At 47.3% G+C, this 20,640-nt stretch overlaps 2 protein-coding genes and 2 non-coding genes across 10 annotated transcripts in view; all 4 read right to left on the bottom strand.

Moving 5' to 3' along the window:
* The window catches only part of BAZ2A (bromodomain adjacent to zinc finger domain 2A), a 33,555-nt gene extending 21,645 nt beyond the window's left edge, over nucleotides 1–11,910 (bottom strand). For 3 of the 7 annotated variants that reach the window (XM_063075259.1, XM_063075264.1, XM_063075265.1), the window contains exon 1: nucleotides 11,762–11,910. In XM_063075259.1, the coding sequence (XP_062931329.1) occupies nucleotides 11,762–11,765 (4 nt within the window). In that variant the 5' untranslated portion in view covers nucleotides 11,766–11,910. Of the gene's footprint in view, nucleotides 1–6,389; nucleotides 6,559–7,019; nucleotides 7,149–10,318; nucleotides 10,483–11,761 lie in introns of those variants that run through there. The other 4 variants (XM_063075262.1, XM_063075261.1, XM_063075263.1 and 1 more) reach the window with 4 other exon arrangements.
* A 2,028-nt stretch (nucleotides 11,911–13,938) lies between these two features.
* Nucleotides 13,939–19,280, bottom strand: ATP5F1B (ATP synthase F1 subunit beta). Its single transcript, XM_063075059.1, has 10 exons — nucleotides 19,112–19,280; nucleotides 18,443–18,625; nucleotides 18,025–18,199; nucleotides 17,373–17,494; nucleotides 16,950–17,134; nucleotides 16,186–16,344; nucleotides 15,965–16,087; nucleotides 15,244–15,456; nucleotides 14,682–14,883; nucleotides 13,939–14,203 (listed from the first exon to the last, which is right to left on the bottom strand). Exons 1-10 carry the CDS (start codon nucleotides 19,236–19,238, stop codon nucleotides 14,103–14,105), a joined length of 1,590 nt encoding a protein of 529 aa, XP_062931129.1. The 5' UTR covers nucleotides 19,239–19,280; the 3' UTR covers nucleotides 13,939–14,102.
* Nucleotides 17,220–17,290, bottom strand: LOC134361396 (small nucleolar RNA SNORD59). The gene has a single exon (XR_010021423.1). It is a non-coding gene; the product is annotated as a small nucleolar RNA SNORD59 (small nucleolar RNA).
* On the bottom strand, nucleotides 18,299–18,373 carry LOC134361395 (small nucleolar RNA SNORD59). Its single transcript, XR_010021422.1, has one exon. It is a non-coding gene; the product is annotated as a small nucleolar RNA SNORD59 (small nucleolar RNA).
* Nucleotides 19,281–20,640: the final 1,360 nt, after the last annotated feature.

The following is a 20,640-nucleotide window of genomic DNA, read 5'->3' as shown; positions in this document are numbered from 1 at the left end:
AAAAGGTCTAAATATAATGTGAATATAATTTAAAATCACTACTAGTATTGGGAGATAACACAAAACTAGGGATGATCCAGCCAGACTTCCTTACATGCTACTTGACTGCTGATTTCAGATGTCACTTAAATATGAGATCACAGTACAGGAATACAAAGAAAATGTGAACAGTTCCTCTCAGCAATAAATCTAGGATTATTTCATCTTAACCTTCTGACCCAAGATACTTTTCACAATAAAGTGTGAAGGTAAACTCTGCCCTCCTATCCACAGCTAGTAAGAAGAGTAAAGCAAAGGAGGGTGTCTCCCTTTGAACTAATAGGATTTTCGCCAAACGAAAAAAGACATTGGCCAGTGCCCAACCCCCATAATAAGCAGACAGCTCTCATGACCAGGAAGTACAATCAGGCAAGCACCCAGTCTAATCTCAGTAGTACATACATGGATCTCTTTTTTTTCTTCTTTTTTTGATGGCTGGCTGGTATGGTGAACCAAACCCGTGACCTTGGGGTTATAAGGCTGTGCTCTAACTAACTAAGCTAACTGGCTAGCCCAATGGATCTCTTCAGAGCCCCTATGTTTCATTTATAAGAGTTGAAGGACATTGCTTCTCAAGTTTGAAGCAGTGCAGCCCTCCCCACATAGCCAAATAGGCTGCTTTTCTCTCAGTCGTAATCAAAGAGCTACTACTCTGTGGGCCCATGACATGGTTTTAACAGAAAAAGGCTGACAACACACCAATTGTTGAAATAAATATTACAGATTTCAACACTGTTGCAGGTGACCAATTCTAACCCTCCAGCCTCTGAGGCTACCCCCAGAAACACAAGACACTTTAACATCCTCTAGCTGGACACGCTGGTAGTCCCTGCAGCGATTTGGTTCATTCTTCTCATGTAGTACACCAAAATTCCACAAATGGGAGGTCCTAATTTTGGGGGGGAAGAGATGGGGAGAGATTTCAAATGTTTTACTTGACTGAACAGCAAAGGCACATTCTACTGTAAACAAATCATACCACTATATTTTAGCTTTACCACTGTGAATGCTGTTTTGTTTTTGGTTTTGGTTTTGTTTGCAGCTGGCTGGTAGGGGGATGTAAATCCATGACCTTGGCATTATAAGGCTGAGCTCTAACCAACTGAGCTAACCAGCGAGCCCCTATAACTGTGAACGTTATGAAGGATATTTCTTTTTTTTTCTTCTTCTTTTTTTTTTTTTTTTAAAAACATGACCGGTAAGGGGATCTTAACCCTTGACTTGGTGTTGTCAGCACCACACTCAGCCAGTGAGCTAACCAGCCATGCCTATATAGGATCCGAACCCGCGGCCTTGGTGTTATCAGCACCACACTCTCCCGAGTGAGCCACGGGCTGGCCCTAGTGAGCCACGGGCTGGCCCTAATGAAGGATATTTCTCAACTCTAGCACATGTCAGGAATACCCACCATACTCTAATACAGAGGTTCTCAACCAGGGGCAATTCTGCCCTGCGGGAAGTAGAAGGTAGAGGTGCCACTAAGCATCTTTCAACACACAGAACAGCCCCAACAACAAGGAATTATATGGCCCAAGCCATCAATAATGCTAGGGTTGGGAAACCCTGCTCTAACACAAAAGCCGTCTTATTCCTGCCCCACACCTTGGGGAAGTTCCAAGTTTTCACTGCTCCCAGTTCCTGACACTGTAAGTAGGGATGCTTTCACTTTTATATCTAAAAACCCTTTCTTCCTGGCTAGGCCATCTTCCTCCACCAATAAAGAGTTCTGAGTGCCAACTCACAAAATTGACATGCCCTCTTTTCCACTCAAGATAGTCCATTCTGACAGCCCTGTTAACAATCTTCTCTTGGAACTGTGACTCAGACAAACTAGACAGCATGTACTGACTGAGGCTCATTCCCACAAAATGTTTTAACCCCCCTTCCCTAGCCAGGACTCCAACTAAGACAGAAAGAAGACCATGAAAGAAGGAAGATTATACTAAGGGGGACTACTTAAAGAAAATTGCCATGTCTAGGCACTCGGGAGACTACAAAGATGACTGTTTTCTGTCCTTACTACTTCTACACTATGTAGCTTCTACAGCGTCAATCAGATATTAAATTTTACCATTATATCTCCAGCACCTAATTTACTGCTAGGTACATAAAAAACCAAAGGAAATATTTGTTGAACCCATGGACTGAACAAGTGAATAAGTAAATCTACCTTTTCTGCCACTACCAGCTTACTCATCAAATAAAGGTTGTGGGCTTTGCTCCTACTATTTTCAGAGAACCAAAAAATTCAGCTTTGTTTTTCATAGAGATAAAAACTTCTAGAGGAGAAAAAAGGGCCCAAATCTTGATGTATTTTAGATAGTCATCCCTTACAGAAAATAAGACCTAGAAACAGGAAAGTACTGAGAAAGTAAGAAGGCAATATATTTAAACTCTAAATCAGTAAAATGTCCTGCTTGATTTAACTGCACAGTTAAGGTACATAGAAGGTTTTTAAAATATTTGTTAACAGGCCGGCCCGTGGCTCACTCGGTAGAGTGCGGTGCTGATAACACCAAGGCCACGGGTTCGGATCCTATATAGGGATGGCTGGTTTGCTCACTGGCTGAGCGTGGTGCTGACAACACCAAGCCAAGGGTTGAGATCCCCTTACCGGTCATCTTTAAAAAAAAAAAAAAAAAAAATATTTGTTAACTAAATAAAGAAACCACATAACAACCTAGGTAAGGTTTTCTTCCATAGCTCTGGTCACTTCACTATCAGAAGTTTGGGAATACCTCTGAAATTGCAGGACACTAAAGCCATAGTTCAGAAGTTAAAACAAGGTTATTTCCCTCTTTCAGCCCTCATTGTATATCAGAATCTCAACTCTAACAGTTAAAGACTCCATCCTTTTCTCCAAGAAAATATTCCCTCCCCTTCAAAATGAGCTGAGCAGGCAGGTTACGGACCCCATCAGTGAGGCAGGTTATGAAGAGTCCAATCTCAGAAAACAAAAAGTAGTAAAACTACCTGTCTCCTAAGAATCTCCTTCTTCTTCTTTCTCTTCATCTTCACCTTATTTGGGATTAATTTTTGATAAGGTTCTTTTAGTCTGTAAAATGCCCCCTTAATAAATCTTCTCTTTAAGTAGGACAAAACACTAAACCAATGCTATTTTTATTGCTATGACAAGAACAATTTCCAGATCTTTTCAAAGAAGACAAGTTTTCTGTTTTGCAGAATTTTTAAATTTCGAAATTATGCAGACTGACAAGCTGGTAGAAAACAGTCCTTCTGACCCACATGAGACAATGCTGAGGAAGTATTCATCTCGTCCTATGAAGCATATGAGGATACCAACATCCTAGGAAACAAATCAGGAAGCTTCTTTGCCCCAGGAAATACCAAGAGTTTTATACTTTACTCTATATCCTAGGACATAAAACCTTTCGCATTATTGCCTCACTTTACACATCATCACACAAATTTTTGACTAATTTCTTTTTTTTTTAAAAGATGACTGGTAAGGGGATCTTAACCCTTGACTTGCTGTTGTCAGCGCCACGTTCTCCCAAGTGAGCTAACCGGCCATCCCTATATAGGGATCCAAACCCGTGACCTTGGTGTTATCAGCACCACACTCTCCCAAGTGAGCCACAGGCCGGTCCTACTGACTAATTTCTATAACGTTTTAACAGTAAAATAATATAGCAGTTTGGTGCTTGACCTCTTCTGAAGTAACAAGAGAGGTCAACAGCAAGAACACAGTCAGTAACCCCAACAAGCTTTGTTTCTCTCTAGGTAACACCTGATTCCAGAACCACAAGATTGCAAGATAAGCTTCTCAGGGCATTCTAGATTTCTGACTGACTCAACAGAGTCAGCCACCATAGTTCTCTTTATACCTCAAATTTTTTCTTTCAGGGAGAGGCTCTGGGGGGTGGTGGAGGTACCAGTCAATATTAAGAAACCCACTTCTCTGATAGAAAAATGCATCCATTTTACAAGGAGGCCATGAAAGCTTTGCTTCATTCAGCTTTCAGATCAATCATATATCAAACGAAGTCTCTATTTTCTCAAAATCAGCTTCTGTTTATTTTAAAGAGCCCAAAGAATAAATGGTCTTTTCTTCTTTCTTCATTCTTTTAACCCTCAGCAGAGAAAACCAATTTACTGTTCTGTCATAAGCAAAAGTTGAAGGAGAACTTAAAGTTAGAGTCAAATCAACCCTATCGAAAGCAAATCAAAGGAACAAACCAGTCTTAGCAGAGGGGCAAGGAAAAGGACATTAACACCAGATGAACTTGTTTTTACTGTTTCTAGAATGTCGACAACCTCAACAGCCCCAGTGAAAAGAGAAATGATGCTATCTTAGTAATAATGATGATGCCACTTTCACACAATCATATATGTCTATCTGTTCCTATCCTGGATCTCTGATGTAGGGATCTACATCCAGAAGGGAAGTTTTTGACTGGAAAATAGTAAGATTATTTAAATGCCAGGCTTACGTAGTTTTCAGGATAGTCTAAATGACCTTAATACTTCATCTCTAAAAATCTAAAACCCCAGGGCCAACTCTTGTCCCTAACCAAACCCAATGTGCAAACTAAATACCTGAAGAGACACAGTACACAGTCCATCACCGTATGTTATATGATTAATCTCCTGAAGATATCAGGTGGGAAAAAGAGAAAATCTGGGTGCATGACTGCATAGAACAGAAGAAAAGTTACCACTCCCCGAGAAGAGTAATAAGAGAGATGTTCTTTTATTGACTGAAGAGTAAGTCATACGACAGCAAACACTCCTGTTCTAATTAGTTGGTTCTGCAGAAGGTAAAATCTTCAGAATCCTACTTCAACAGGCTTCCCACAGGGACTGTCCTTAGGCTAGAATCACTACTGAGGAAAAAGCTCACCACTCCCACTCTGTAAATCAGTCTCTACCCCAACAAATCTCATTCACAGTTAAATCTTCCCCATCCCTACCTCTTCCTCCACTTCTCAGAATCTACCCTCCTTCTCTTCACAAGCTCACTTGTTTAGATGCTCTGCAATACAGAAAGTGCCATACTTAAGAACATACTAAGCAGAATAACAAAAAGCCACTCTCATGTCACAAAAGATGCCAAGTCTTCCTGGCAGCTCTCTATGCTAAGATAATTTGCATCACTTGTATCGAGCATGTACCCTGCTGGTGGGTAACTGAGTTTGCTTTTCTATGACCTCTAATTCAAGGGGAAAAAAAAAAACCAGACAGGGAGACAGATGCTCAGGAGTGAGGGTTCAGGATCTGTGAGTCAACTGCAGGTGATTACTTCCAGTTGACAAATTAAGTTTAACAAGCCCCCCCCCCCCCAAAAACACCAACGAAATGTCTCAGTCCACATGGTTGGAAGGATCCAAGCTCGCCCAGAAGGCCTCACAAAATGAAACCAAACCTGATTAAAATGGACATTTCAAAACAAGAGACGCAGCAGCAAACGCACAGCTGCCATTTCCCGGCCCCTTCCTGCGGGAGGCTGGGGGAGGGGCTGTTTGTGTACAGATGGAGATGGAAGCTATCCCCCCATCGCCCCCAAAGGATACAAATCCCTCACTCCAATAAACCCTACAAAGGAACTCTGCTATTGGTATTGCCTTCCGCTGAAAACCGGGACACCGGGAGAGAAAGGGACTAGATCATCTTCTCTGCCAGGAAACGGGGATCCCCTTAGTGAGGGATCTCCTTGAAAAGGAATCCCTCTTTATTCTTCCCTTCAGCCCCTCAGCCAAGCTCAAATCCGGACACCTCAGCATGAGCCCTGTCAACCCCCTTCCCTGGAGCGGGGAATTCTCCCGGGACGCGAGGGCCCCAAGCCAAACCCACTACCACAGCAAGGCCCTCTCCTCCCCATGCTCAAGAGAACGTGCGCGCTCCCCGAGGGAGACACCCTCGGACCCCTGGAAACCCCTTCTGCCCGCCACTCACCGCAGCCAAGATGCCCCACCCCCCACAGTGTTTAACCCATCCAGGGAACCCCCTCACCTACCCCTCACACTAGGGCAATCCCCACCCCCACCCGGGAGGTGGAGCCCCTCCCGGGGATTCCACCCCTCGTCCCCCGCAGGAGTCATCTCCACCAGCCAGGCGGCTTCTCCGCCTGCTGGTCACCGTAGTCACCGGGAGCCGCTACAGCTACTCCCGCCCCCGCAGCGCAGTCCGGGGTACTCAGCCCCCGTCTCCTCCCAGCCCCCAGAACAGGGAGAACCCCGCTTTGGGCTGGGTCCTCGCAAAATATAAGCTCCAGTTCGCCACGCGCCCCAGGGGAGGCTCAAGTGGGCTCAGGAGACTGTCCCTGAGGGAAGCCTCGTATGAAAGCGGGGCTCCCTCCCCTCAGGCCCCCGGCCACAGACCCCACAAACCTGAGGCGGCGTCCTGCCGGACACGGGGCTCGTCTCTCCCCGGGGGGCCGGCGGTTCACATGGCCGCGCTCCGGGTGCCAGGAGGGAAGGAGACGCCCGCCGGGGGAGGGGGTTTGGGGTCTGGGGTCTGGGAGGGGGGAGGGGGACGCGGCTCAACCGCGGGGCCCAAGTCGAGCCAACATGGCCGGCGGGGGAGGAGTGAGTCGGAGTCGGAGGGGGCGGGGAGGCTGCGGCCAAAAGAGAGACGCCCTCCGCGGCCTCCGCCGCAGGGTCCTAGCGCCCGGTATCCTAGCTTTCCCGACCAGGATCTGGGTCCTAGCGCCTCTCTGTCTCCTGTAACCCTGGTCCCCTTGCCCACCTGGCTGTTCCCTCTCTGCACCTGCAGCTCATAGCAGGTTGTAGTCCTGCTCCACACATGGCAAACTAAAAGGTATGCCATAGTCCCAAGGTTGACCTAAAAGTCTAGGCCAAATTTCTAGGACCAAAGGCATGCTCCTAGGACCAAAGGCATGCTCCTCTTCCCTAAGTGGGGGGAAAGGGGACGCTAGGAGGTATTTCTGAGTCAGTTATTTCCTAGGCGGGGTAGTGGAAAAGTGGAAGTGCAAAAGTCAGTCAGTGCTGGATTCAGACCTGGTAAAGGGATGGAGAGAGGCAAGAGTCTGCAACCCACTCACTTCTGTCCTGTAGGGGCAGCCTGGTCCTGCCTGGATCACCACTTTCCTGTCAACATCAGCAAGGTCCTGGGCGTCAGAAAGATTCCTGTGCGTGGGAAAAAGAGGCTCGGCTTTAGGACAAGACAACAAAGACCTGATTCTAGTCTAACTGCGGTCAGAGGGGTAGAGGATAAGCCAAAAACTGACCATGAAATGAGATGCCCCAACTGTCCACCTATTCTATAGTTCCAGTCCTTTTTCTGACAGGACCACACAACTGTATGAAACCTGAGAACACGAACATTAAAATCTAGCAGAAGACTAGAATTTGACTGTCATCTAAAATGTCTACTGCAGAGCCCCAGGATGGGGAACAGTGTCATATGATGTTAGAGCTTAGAGAATTTCTAATTCAACCATTCTCATTTATCAGATGAAGAAATTAAGATCCAGAGAGGTTCACTGACTTATTCAAGGTCAAACAGTGGATAAATTATGACTACAAGGAAACCAGGTTTCCTTTCCTTGCAACTCAGCACTTTGTAGGCTTTAAGATAATTCCCATTCAATTCAATGCAGTTTTATAAATTGCCTAAGCTGTGCAAAGCTCAGACTGAATATTCAGGAAGAGCAACAGAGTGGGGATGATAACTCTGGCATGTTGGGGGAATGTCAACACATACCTTTTCCTCTGGGGGTCCAAGTTGGAAAGATATCTGAAAACTGGGAGGGGGCAGGGCAGGGCCAAATCGATTAGTCTAGATTGGATTTCCTTACTCCACAGAGAAGTGGGCTCTTCCTGAGTTTTGGGACAGACTCCACCCCCCCACTAAAAATGGCTCAGAGGATAAGAAGAAAGCTAACCTTAACAAAGCCTCACAAAGTTTGTGAACCAGAGAGAGAGAGAGAGAGAGAGAAGGCTAAAGGGGGGTTCTCTCCCCTTCCTGAGCTAAGTAGATTACCAGGGAAGGAGACAGGTAGAAACCAAAACCCTTCTCTCCTCCCTGTCAAAACAACAGATTTATAGGTCACCATGGGAAAAAAACAACAGCCTGCCGACCTCAAATCCCTGATTAAGAAGACGCCACACTCAGGGAAAAGATGTCCTTCCTTCTGGAGAAAGGAGGAATCCAGGAAACTTCTGCTAAGGAATGCCTCCTTGTTCCCAAAATAAAAAATAAAAGCAGATAGAGAAGAGAGCTCAGAGCAAGGAACTGGCCAGAGCAGGAGGGTGGGCAGGGAGGGAGAGCTGGTATTCTTTTTTCTCTTCCCTTTTCCAGGGCAGATAAGGGTGAATCTTCCTACCTCCCGCCCCCAATCTTAGGGCTAGCCAGTGGGAAACTCGGCAGGCAGGGGAGGAGCCTGCGCCAGTCGAACGGGTGTAGGCACGCCTCTTTCCCCACCACCACACACCCACACACACCCACCGCTGTCTCCACTCTGCTCCGGAAGAGCCGGTTACTCCTGTGCCCCACTGACTGCCCCCACCCCTTCCGAGCCCCAGGCCTAGTCTCCAGGGTAACCCCTAGGACTATACCAGCCAGCAGCAGTCCGGAAGAGAGGTGTTAGACAGAAGAGGACCACCTGGGATTAGAAAAGAAAATGGGGCAGGATCCATTCTTTCCATCTGGTACAGAAAGACAATAACCTTCATCCCTGAATGAAACGCTGCCTCATCCCATCTAATCAGAGTTCTTGCTCTCTGAGGAAGGATGAGGGTGCGGTGCCAATATACCCAACAGCTGGGTGTTTACTTCTTGCCAGAAGCCACCCCATGCAGCAACTGTACTTCTCCCCCCATCCAGACGACAGAGGACAGACTGACCCCACGCACCCCCAGACATTCCTCAATCCCATCAGATGTGACCGATCACCCACCCTTTAGGAAGCTACTAGAAAGGGGAAGGGGCAAATGGTCATTTTATCAGCAACTTGTGAGAAGAGTGTCTAGGGAATAGACTGAACCTCCCTCAAGCCAAGCCAGTGGACAAGTAATGAAGAGAATGGGGAGAGAGAAATTAGCACCTGCTCCCCCTTTCTCACTCTCCCTGTATTCCTGCTGCACCTCCCTGACACTGGGGTCAGCTGCCACAGTGCCTGGCTCCACTCTAGAGCCAGAGAACCGGGATTTGTCTGCTTCCCTCTACCTCCTTCCTTCTCCCCCTCCAGATACTCCTGGCATCCAACCCCAAATACCACTGACCACCCTCTCTTCCCCCTAGAACCCCCTCCAACCCCCTGCAACGTGACTCAGAAGAGTCTAAAGCAAATCATAACACCCGTCCCCTATTTCTAGAGGTGGGGTGGGAAATGAAAGCACAAGAGGAGCAGAGCCAGGGAAGCAGCGGACTTGGCGGCCGGGGGGGGGGGGGGGGGGGGGAGGGATTCCCCAATGGAGGCCGGGTAATTATTAAAGGACCTCCCTTGCCCTCACTCACTGGCTGAATGGATCATACTGTTAATAGGGTCTAGCAGGGAGATGGCTTTCAGCCCAGTAACCATTCCAACTGACCCCCTCACCCCCAGGTTCGAGCAAAACAGTCTCCTCCCCCTCTATATTTTGGGGAGGCTAGATTCTCCCATAATACATCAAAAGGACCATAACCCCACCTTCTCCCCTTCAAATGGGTAGGTGGACCCTCAAATTCACACAACTTCCCAATGGGTTTCTCCATCGTCGTCCTAGGAGATGAAGAAAGCCCATATTTCCATGGAGGTGGGGGCTCCTTTGCATCTAAATCGAGAAGGCTGGGCTTCCCTAGCCTTTCCCGCCACCCCAATTCCCTTAGAGACTAAGCCCCAGTCCCCCAACTCTCCCCCAACATTCTTTTAAGCCCAGAATCACAAGATTCCAGCAGCGCCCCCGCCCCCAGCTCCCTAATTCTGGGGGAGGGGCGTTCCTAGGCGGCAACGGCCAACCCCAGACCCAAGAAGAGGGCCCTTCCCACCTGGGCCCAGGTAGGCGGTGCTGAGGTCGGACCCCAAACGCCGGGAGATGTGGGGTGAGGTGAGGACTACAGAAAAGCTTTAGGTGAGATGTAGTTCAACGTGAAGGGCTGAGCAGAGCCAGATAGTGACTGTAGTCTATTCTACTCCCTCCCTCGCTATGGGGAAGGAGAGTTGGGGTGGCGGTTATTCCCCCTCCCATTGGGGTTAGGATGGCGTGGGAAAGCGCTAGTTCCAGAGAGGAGGGGGCGAAACCCAGACCGCGGGAGATCTTTCTGGCGAGGAAGGCGCGGGGGAGGGGGAGATCTTGGGTCCAGAATAGGAGCGTACCCAGGAAAGGATGGCGGAGAGGCGCGAGAAGCCTCCGGATTCCGGTCGCAGAGGACAGGGGAGAAATGGGAGACTAGATACTGCGGGGGAGAGAGGAAGGGCAGCTCCCGAAGGGGGAAAGTCAGATCCTGAATCCCGAGGCAGCAGGCATCCTGGGGCAGGGAACTGCAGGGAAGGTCCGCCCGGCAACTCCGGGACCGGTGGTGGGTGCCGGGCCTCACCTGGAGCAGGGCCGGGCCGCGAGCGGCGGCGGCGGCGGCGGCGCAGGTGGCCGAACCGGGCGGCGGCGGCGCCTCCTCCCCCAGCCCTGGGCCGGCGGCGGGGGGGCGGGGGGGAGGTGGCGCTTAAAGGGGCAGGAGCTACTGGGGTGAGGACGAGCGTTGTCGCGAAGGATACATTGGGGGTGGGGGAAGCGGGTGGCGTCTCCTAGGGGCCAGAACCAGGAAGGATCCCAGATGGAGGAAGAGAACAGATCCCAAGAGACAGAAACTTAAACGGTCAAGTGGGGGATGGTGGTGGGTCGAACGGGAGGGTTTGGAGAGCTCTACCGGCGCTCCCGGGGCACCAGCAAAGACCTCTTCACAAAGGAGGCCGGGAAGGCAGCGAGAGCCACAAGGACTCCAAGGAGGCCTGGGCGGGCAGGAGAGGGAACTCAAGGCCGGGAATGCGAGGGGTCACGCACGGCGCCCTAATAGGTGAACGGGTTCCCTGTGTTTCAACTCCTCGGGGCCCCATCCCTACGGCTGTTGGAGCCTCCGGAATCAGGAAGCCAAGAGGGCAAAAGCCTCCTGTCCTCTCAGCCTCAATACTGCCTCAGTGCCCTCAGTGACTGTACTGTGGGCATCATCAATAGCAAACCCAGTGAAGCTGAGGTGGGACGTGAGAATCGTTTTTATTCTAGTTCAGTTTTCCCCCAACCACCACCACCCTTGCAGCAACCTCTGGGGCAACAGGAAGCAGCTGCTCAATGTAGCCCCCACCTGGTGGTGGGTCAGGGTGGGGGAGGAAAGAAGACAGGGACTTAAAAGGCCTGAGAAATTAGGGGGAGGAGAGTTACCTTAAAGACACACCAACACGACGAGAAGTGGGCTTTACTTTTGTGGGGGCTAGCAGTGAGTAATGTAAAATATGACTTGAATCTCAGCAGCTTAAATGGGGAGGAGCAAGGGGTTGGGAGTGCTCCACCGGGTTGAGGTGGGGGTAGGGAAAGACCTGGCCTAAGTTGCAGTCTCAGGCTCTTCCTTACAGCTGGAGCTTACCAATGCTCAGGCTCCCATGGTCGCAGCTGAGCCCTGTGCTCCCACCCCCATCCCCACCCCATAGTCCCGTTTCTCCTCCTTCACTCCCCAAATGAGCAAAGGTTAGGCCCCACCCCTGCTGAGTCAGCCAGGGAGGGAGCTAGGCATCCCTCAGGCCTTCCCTGGGGCTGGTCCCCATACTCACCCATGTCAGGCTGGTAGTGCTCCAGGCTGGGACCACCCACCTCCTCACTGTCCTTGGGCCCCCCTTCACGTGAAGGCTGGTGTTAATTCCTCCCAAACTGTGAGCTGGGAACTAGCAAGGATCAAAAAGCCAGTGTATGCTTCCTGCGAACCACACGGGCCTGAACTGCTGTAGGGTGATGTCCCTGTGTGACAGACCGGGGTGAGGAGGGAGGAGGGAAGGGCGGGGCTTTCTCTGGGTGGAGAGAGGGAGGAGGCGAGAACAGGGCAGACCAGGAGAAATATGGAGGAAGGTTAGAACTGTGTTGACACTCCAGTGGCGTGGTAAAAGAGGACAGTAAAGGGAAGGAAATAAATAGTTGCAGTTAGTGAGAGGAAGAAGGTTTTCAATAAACACTAAAGGACGTTTACATGTCAGAGAAAAGGGTGGAGGGATGCAAATGACTTTTAGGATTTCAGTTCCCAGGTCTGCATTTGGGTGATATGGGAAAACAAAGCAGAAAGGGCTGACCCAAACCCTGTGGCCACCTTCTCCAACTTCTTACCTACTCCAGAGACAGGGTCCCACTCCCAACCCCCTCCATAACTCTATTTCCCCAAAGTCAAGCTTTTCTGGGAGCTACCAGGCACAATCAGCTCAGGGGCTCCACCTTCCGTCCAGATCATGATACACGAGAGACTGATGCAAAGGACGTAGGCAGATGGGAGGAAGCTTAGGAGCCCCTACTCCACCCCTGGCGCCTCTCCCAAGGCCCCCTCCCCAACCTTCAGCCCCCAGGGGCCTCTGAATTGGGAACTCCCTGCCCAGCTTCTACCCAACTTGCCTCAGGGGGTGGAGCTTATAGATACAGGCTCCTCCTCAGGACAAAAGCCCGACTTGGTTTGTAAACAGTCATTAGCTGAAAACCACATCCCAGCAAATGGCCTTCATGGATTTCAAAATGGTGAGATCAGAGTTCTTGCAGAGTCTCCAGTGCTACCACGAGAGGGCAGTAGGATGTGTCTGGGCCCAGAAAAGAACATTAAGGGGAACCAAATCTGACCTTGCGCTACATTTAAAAAATTTTTTTTTATTTTTTATTTTTTTTAAAAGATGACCCGTAAGGGGATCTCAACCCTTGGCTTGGTGTTGTCAGCACCATGCTCAGCCAGTGAGCAAACCGGCCATCCCTATATAGGATCCGAACCCGTGGCCTTGGTGTTATCAGCACCGCACTCTACCGAGTGAGCCACGGGCCGGCCTCGCTACATTTGTTTTAAACTGAAGTGTACCTTCTAACCCTGCACATTTTTAGTGAGCTAAAGTTAAGGGTAAAGTGATCTGATTCCATTGTTTATTTTATTTTTTTGTCTGCTGGCTGGTATGGGGATCTGAACCCACAACTCTGGTGTTACAAGGATGTGCTCTAACCAAGCTAACTGGCCAGCCCCATTTAGTTCTGAAACCCTAAAAACTGCTATTCCCTTGTAACAGATTAAGTCCGTTTCCCTAACTTTCATAAAGGAGCTTAGCAGAGCTCTGGCTGGGCCTCATATTTTATACCCCTGCACAACTTTAAAAAGAATAACATGCAAGTCGAGGCTTGCACAAAATATTGAGGCAGGAGTTAGGACTTCTGAATAAAGGCCTAGTAGGGAGCCCTTTTGACTCAACAAGGATCAGTATTCATTACCACTTCCTAAAAATTTAATTCATTTAACTGATAACCCCCCTGCATTGTCTAGGATCGAGTTATTTCTAAAACCAACCCATTTTTCCCTATATGCCCTACTAAATAATCCCTTTATTTTTTAACCAAGTAGGAATGTGCTCTATGGAATACTTAAGAAGCAAAAAGTCAATTTGTTTTGAACAAATGCTGTGAAAGGGCTAAAGCTTGCTATTAAGATCACACTACGAGTAGGGCCAGTTAGTTCAGTTGGTTAGAGCATGGTGCTGACAACAAGGTCCAGGATTTGAACCATGTACCAGCTAGCCACACACACACACATCGTACTACCCACAGGAAACCCCTCACAAGACCCACAGTTGTCCATCAATCCAAGAGAAATGGCTATTCTTTTTTGATGACCCCATTTCAAATATGCTACTTTATGTTAAAACTGCTTCTCGTGGCCACTCTAAAAATCTCATTGTCAAAAATGTGACTGTGTCATCAGAGCTAAGAAAAACACAAATTCTGAGGGGTGTACATTTTATTGGAAACCTTAAATATTCTTCACACAGAATATAATGTCTTCAAATCAAGGCTCTTGTGTGGCTTACACAGAAAGCTTTTTGGAATAGGGGCAAGGAGAAGAACAGTACGGAGGACGAGTGCTTAGTCTGCCAAAAAGACCACTCATGATGAATGCTCTTCAGCCAGCTTATCCGCTTTTGCCACAGCTTCTTCAATGGGTCCCACCATATAGAAGGCCTGTTCTGGGAGATGGTCATATTCACCTTTGGGGAAAAAAAATCCAACTAGTAAGAAGTGGAGATATCAACTTTCTGTAAAGTGTCCACACCTTACCACTTAAGGCCACTTGTCAGAATGTGATGAATTCATGTCATCTAAGAAAACTTAAACTTACCTCACAAATCAAATTTACAAGACATGATACAAAATGGATTAAGAATAGCTGGTATGGATTAGAAATACATGGTCACTCAGAAGAGTAGCTACCACTGAAAACAGTATGTGTTGGACTAAATATAAAAGAGAAGTGAATCAAGTATACCAGTCACATTCTCAGAAGTAAATGCAAAGTACTTCCAAACAAAATTGATGGGAATTAGCTTTTTTTTAATTTTAAAAAATAGGCACAGTATATTATATATTGCTTGATGGTTATCGAAATGGAAACATATAGCACATCTGAGTATTCAAGATTTCAGTTTTTCTGTCATTTTATGTTCAGCTTTGCACTCAAAATCTTACCTGCCAAAATCTGCTGGAATCCTTTGATGGTCTCCTTCAGGGGTACCAGCTTCCCCATATGACCTGTGAAGACTTCAGCAACCTGGAATGGCTGAGACAAGAAACGCTGTATTTTCCGTGCACGGGACACAGTCAACTTGTCTTCCTCAGAAAGTTCATCCATACCCAGGATGGCAATGATGTCCTGGAGGGACTTGTAGTCCTATGAGAAAACAAGATGAAAGCGGCCTGAGTAAGTACTCACCTTCCTTTAAATTTGGACAAAAACCTAAGAGTTGCAAGCCTATAGAGAAGTTTCAAGTTAACAGGAGTCATGAGGGCTCTCAACCAAGATCAGTGTCTCCCTATTCTTAGTCTGGTGCCGTTAGAAAAATTGGGTTCTAAAGCTAAAGTACCTGGAAACCCAAGAAACCTCAGTAGTACTCACCAGCAACTCTGCTGGTCTCAACTTTCCTTGCTCCAAGATAAATCACACAAGTCACTAGGAGAGATCCAGACCTATTAGATCCTAAATTCCCTTTATGACGTGATGGCCATCAATCCCACATAGCAATATACTCACCTGCAGGATCTTTTGCACCCCACGGGCAACATCATAATGCTCATTGCCAACAATATTGGGATCCATGATGCGAGAAGTGGAGTCTAGAGGATCTACGGCTGGATAGATGCCAAGCTCAGCGATAGCACGGGACAGCACAGTGGTAGCATCCAAATGGGCAAAGGTAGTGGCAGGGGCAGGGTCAGTCAAGTCATCAGCAGGCACGTAGATAGCCTAAAGTGAGTCAAGAACTCATGAAGTGCAGGAGGAACCAAAGTAATTCTACTTAGTCTATCCCCCACCCTTTTTTAAAAGATGACCGGTGAGGGGATCTCAACCCTAGCTTGGTGTTGTCAGCACCACGCTCACCCAGTGAGCTAACCAGCCATCCCTATATGTGACCCAACCCCGTGGCCTTGGTGTTATTAGCACCACACTCTCCTGAGTAAGCCACGGGCTGGCCCCAATTCTATCCCCTTTTCTGACCTCCCTCTCTCTCACACCATCTTTTTAACATTCAAAAGTCCACCTTGGGGCTGGCCCATAAAGTACCATCAACTACTTTAGGTAAGTATTTCTTAACCTTTTAGGGTCTTTAACATGCACACACAGAATTTAACATGTTATTCAGGAAGCTCATGAACCACTGATGAAAATCCCTGTATGAGATATAACTAAATTTTATACCTTTCTCTACATGCCTTTATACAAATTAGACCTTCATCCATTTACTTTTGCTTACCTGGACAGAAGTGATAGATCCCTTCTTGGTGGTGGTGATTCTTTCCTGCATAGTACCCATGTCAGTGGCCAGAGTAGGCTGATAGCCCACAGCAGAAGGGATTCTGCCCAATAAAGCAGATACCTAAAAGAAAAAAGAGTAGGAACAAAGGTCTTAGGTGTCATCTTTTAACTCCACAGAAAGGTCAAATGAACCAGGCCCTTTCAAGCTTCCCCTCTTACTTCTGAGCCAGCCTGGGTAAAGCGGAAGATGTTATCAATAAACAGCAGTACATCTTGACCTTCTTGGTCTCTGAAGTATTCAGCCACAGTCAATCCAGTCAGAGCTACTCGGGCACGAGCACCAGGTGGTTCGTTCATTTGACCATACACCAGCGCTACCTGCAGTAATCATACACAATCAGAAAATCTGGCAGAGGAGCATCAAAGCCACATACCCAAGTTCCCCAAATTAGAGAAACCCCCATAGACCATCCTTCTCAGATGTCAATGTTTTTGTTTACAAATTTCTCTTCCCTACTAGAGATGCAGTTCAAAACAACACAAAAGATAATTTTTTATATTTCTAAGGCAAATTCCTTCAGTAGGAAGAAAATAACTGTGTAAACAAATGAAAGGTACAAAACAGGTTATCTGAGACATATGTACCACCTCCAACCTTTCCCCCAAATTGGCTTTCAAGCTCAGGTGGTCAGAGCACGGCCTTATAACACCAAAGTCACAGGTTTGGATCCTCATACTGGCCAGCAGCCCCCACAAAAATTAGCTTTCAAATGATGGGACTATCTACTAGAAGTCTGGGAATGTAATCTAACGTCAAAGAGGAAAGAATGTGCATTAATATATTGGAACTTTGAGGGGAGAAAGCACTAACGGGAATTTCTTTTATCCTGGGACACTAAAATGAAAATATAAAACATGCCTTCAAGCTGGCAATAGTTTCCTGGCACAACTACTATGTAAACATCAATCAGCTCAGTGCTTACCTTGGAGGTAGCATCTTTTAAGTTGATAACACCAGACTCAATCATTTCATGGTATAAGTCATTGCCCTCTCGGGTCCTCTCACCAACACCAGCAAACACAGAGTAACCTCCATGGGCTTTGGCAACATTGTTGATTAACTCCATGATCAGTACTGTCTTGCCAACTCCAGCACCGCCAAAGAGCCCTAGGAGAGGTAGAAAAGAAAAAATAAGAGTTATGCATTCCCAAATAAGCAAACTTAAAAAAATTTTGCTTCTTTCCATCTTTTTCCTCTTCAGAAATGGCATCTGGCTTCAGCAAACTCAGAAGAACGAAAGTCAGAAGCTACTCATCAGTGAGGGATAGATCTCACTACTCATAATATGGTATGATTTTTTCGTCCTATATTAGGTTTGGAAAATATGTACCCCCCACTAACATACCAATTTTGCCACCCTTGGCATAGGGAGCTAGCAGATCCACAACCTTGATACCAGTCACCAGAATTTCCTGCTCCACACTCATCTCCATGAATTCAGGAGCCTCAGCATGAATAGCAGCAAATCTGTAAAGGTAGAAGAGAATCTTAAGTGTCCCTATGAACTTTCAAGACCAACCCTTTTACTAGAGGATCCAGTCTCATCTCTCCCTTATGTAACATTCTAGATAAATTGTCATCTGGCATCTCACCCAACTTTTGGCAATAAAGGAGACTTCATTATCTCAGGAACCAATAATCCCATTCCCTGACAACTTTAACTGTCATAAAGTGTTTCCTTTTACTGAGCCCTAACCTAACAGAATTCCTTCACATACCAATGGGAAACACAAAGACTTGCAAGTTTTGGAGACTCCTCAGCCTAAACTATAAATAATAAACTGTGTTCCTAAGTAGCAGGTTTTTGTCAATCAGAACCTCTGCATCCTTAATTTCTTCAGGAGAAACTGCACTATGTGATTTTAGTAATTGAATATATAATCATTTTTAGTATCCTCTGCACAGAAATTCTGCTTTTCTAGAAGGTATCACCTTAATGTGTAAAACTCTAAGAAAAAGCAGTTCCTCTGTACATAGATACAGAGAAAGGAACTTACTGTTTGGTTTTGATGGGACCTCTCTCATCAATAGGTTCTCCAATGACGTTCATGATTCTTCCCAAAGTCTCAGGACCAACAGGAATTTTGATTGGTGCACCAGAATCCAGGACTTTCTGGCCTCTAACCAAACCTTCTGTACCATCCATAGCAATGGTTCTTACTGTGCTCTCACCTTTCAGATAAAGGCATTGCAGTGTTACATAAGGAAAAATTGGTTTCATGAAATTTAATGAAGTGTAGCTCGCATGAAAGACCTAAGTCAACCAAGACTCCTTCTCAGTACCTAAATGTAGCTTCAGCAAACTCAGAAGAACGAAAGTCATTTTGATAAAATCATCACTGAAGGGAGACAGTCCGGTTTGGGGGATATTTAGGTTAAATAAGGTCTTTACTATTCCTAACAAATTCTACTTACCCAAATGCTGAGCCACCTCCAAAACCAGCCTTGTCTCCCTGCCTTGCACTTCCAGGGCATTTAGGATAGGTGGTAGTCCCTCATCAAACTGGACGTCCACCACCGCACCGATGACCGCAACGATGCGTCCAGTGGCGGCGCTTGCCTTCGGTGAAGTAGATGTTTGCGCCGCATATTCTCTGGCTAACAGACAAGATAGTAGAAGGACCTGGGGTCAGGATGATTAAAGGTCATTGGAAGCCCCGACTTAAGCCCTAAGGAGAAGCGAATTCAACCCAGGCCCAGCCGGCCCCCTTCTGCTGTACAGAAAGCGTGTCCTGAGGAAGGGCCGCGGCAGCAATCGAGAAACCGCCTGCACAGCCTTCCCATCCGAATGCACCAAACCCCATTTCGGAGAACTCGGTATTACCATTCCACGGGAAGTGCAACGTACTTGCCCCCACTTTTTTTTTGTTGTTGTTATACAAAGCCCTTTTTCCAAAATGGGTAAGAACTAAATCGAAGAAAGCTCCCATAGGCGACCCAGTCTTGCTCTCCCGCTGTTAGAGGGCAGGACGCTGCCCCTGGCATTCTAGCATCACGGATCCCTTAGGCCCGAGTTACAATCGGCCCTCGGCTCAAGGTCATGGCTGGCAGAAACGAACTCAGCTCCTAGAAGAAAGCACTTACCAGGATGGACCGCTGCCGGGACGGCTCGCAGCAAGAGCTGAGCTTGGGGTAGCGACGCTGAAGGGCTGAGTCCCCGCAAGGCCCCGGAGGCCGAGGCAGCAGCCACACGACCCACAAGACACAACATGGCGGAGCCCAGGTGGGGACTGAGCGCCGCAACTGTAGCTGCCTCCAGCTCGCCGGCAGTTGGGGCGTGGCCTACTTAGCTGTAGGCAAGTCCATTGGGGGAGTTTACAGCTCATCATTCTCAGAGCTGCTTCTATAGGTTAATAAACTCTCATCTTCTTAACCATTGGTCAAATCTTCTGCTAATCTGAAACTCCTTTTTTTATTGGACATTGCCAGGTTAGTTGCAACCGTCTGAGCCTCGAAACCTAAATGGACAGTAGGAATGTCAGTTGGAGACCGTACTTGGCGGAACTACGTTTAGAAAAAGGGGCCGAGTTCCTGTTGGAACACGTGGGCGGTCCTTGCCTGTCCTTGGGCTCTCTCAGATAGAACCTTGAGCTGGGTGACACCCACTGTGGTGGGGGTTAGGGAAGTGGTTGCATCGTGGAACACCAGAGGGTGACCGTGACGAAGTCAGGAACCTTCTCTGAGTCAAAATACGGTTTTTCTTTCACAGTAATGAAATGAGAGGCTCCCACGCTGCTTCGCAGGTCGGCAACCCGGACAGGATGTTTATCACTTAAATCTATACAATGTAACCAGTCTTTCCACAGATGTATGCTAGGCGTTCAGGAGACAAAGATGAATAATACTCAGGACCTTCCTTTTAAGGTCCAGATAAGCAAATAGTGGAATCAGTTGTGATGGTTCCTGGTTAGCATAGCGTAAAGTGGGTGCACGAAGGAGGAGGGGATAAATTTAGGTCACCTAAAGATGTAGGTGTTATTGCTCAACGCAGAGGAGGCTGATAGACCTCAACTGTGAAATATGATTAGAAATTACTAGAGTAAAGTAGAAAGGAAGAATATTCCAAGCACACGTTTGCATGAAACAGTATGTTCCTTTTGTGGAACTGACAGTAGTTTGGTTGGAGGAGAGGAAGAGAAAAACAGGATAGTAAAAGAATGACTATATATAAACAGGAGCCAGGCCTCACAGGTCTTTTGATGGGAGTGGGGGCTGGACAGATATGGTGTAAATGTTCCTCGAGAATAGAATGGAAAATCACAGAATAAACAGGGAATCCTTTTCTGAAGTATTGATTTTATTCAAAGATATCTGGAGGTCGGATGGGGAATACTTAATCTTTCTGTTAGAACAAACATGGCTATAATGGAGTATTTCAGCATGGGGCTACCTCCCCAGACTTTTTCCCACCAGCCCCCATAAATTCTCATTCTTCTGCATGATGTTGAAACAGTGGGGAGCTATCACATTGTTTAACGGAAAAAACAGGGTGAAGAGAATGTTTGAATGTCTATGGAACATCCAGCTGGTGATCTTGCCTAGTAAGAGAAAAAGAACCCAATAGAGCACAAACATGGAGCAGGTAGAGAAAAACCAGAAGGGTAAGGGGCAGA

Source organism: Cynocephalus volans, chromosome 12 (assembly GCF_027409185.1).
Source record: "Cynocephalus volans isolate mCynVol1 chromosome 12, mCynVol1.pri, whole genome shotgun sequence".
Lineage (NCBI taxonomy): Eukaryota > Metazoa > Chordata > Mammalia > Dermoptera > Cynocephalidae > Cynocephalus > Cynocephalus volans.
The sequence above is the reverse complement of the archived record's forward strand: the minus strand, read 5'-3'. Positions and strand labels throughout refer to the sequence as shown.

Bases quoted from the DNA above. Each gene is read 5' to 3' on its own strand.
- ATP5F1B (XM_063075059.1), bottom strand. From the start codon at position 19,238: ATGTTGTGTCTTGTGGGTCGTGTGGCTGCTGCCTCGGCCTCCGGGGCC. The intron at 18,626-19,111 runs GTAAGTGCTTTC...CTTGTCTGTTAG, and splicing joins CCCGGCAGCGGTCCATCCTG to CCAGAGAATATGCGGCGCAA. The intron at 16,088-16,185 runs GTAAGAGGGGAA...TTTTTCTTTTAG, and splicing joins TTACCCAGGCTGGCTCAGAA to GTATCTGCTTTATTGGGCAG.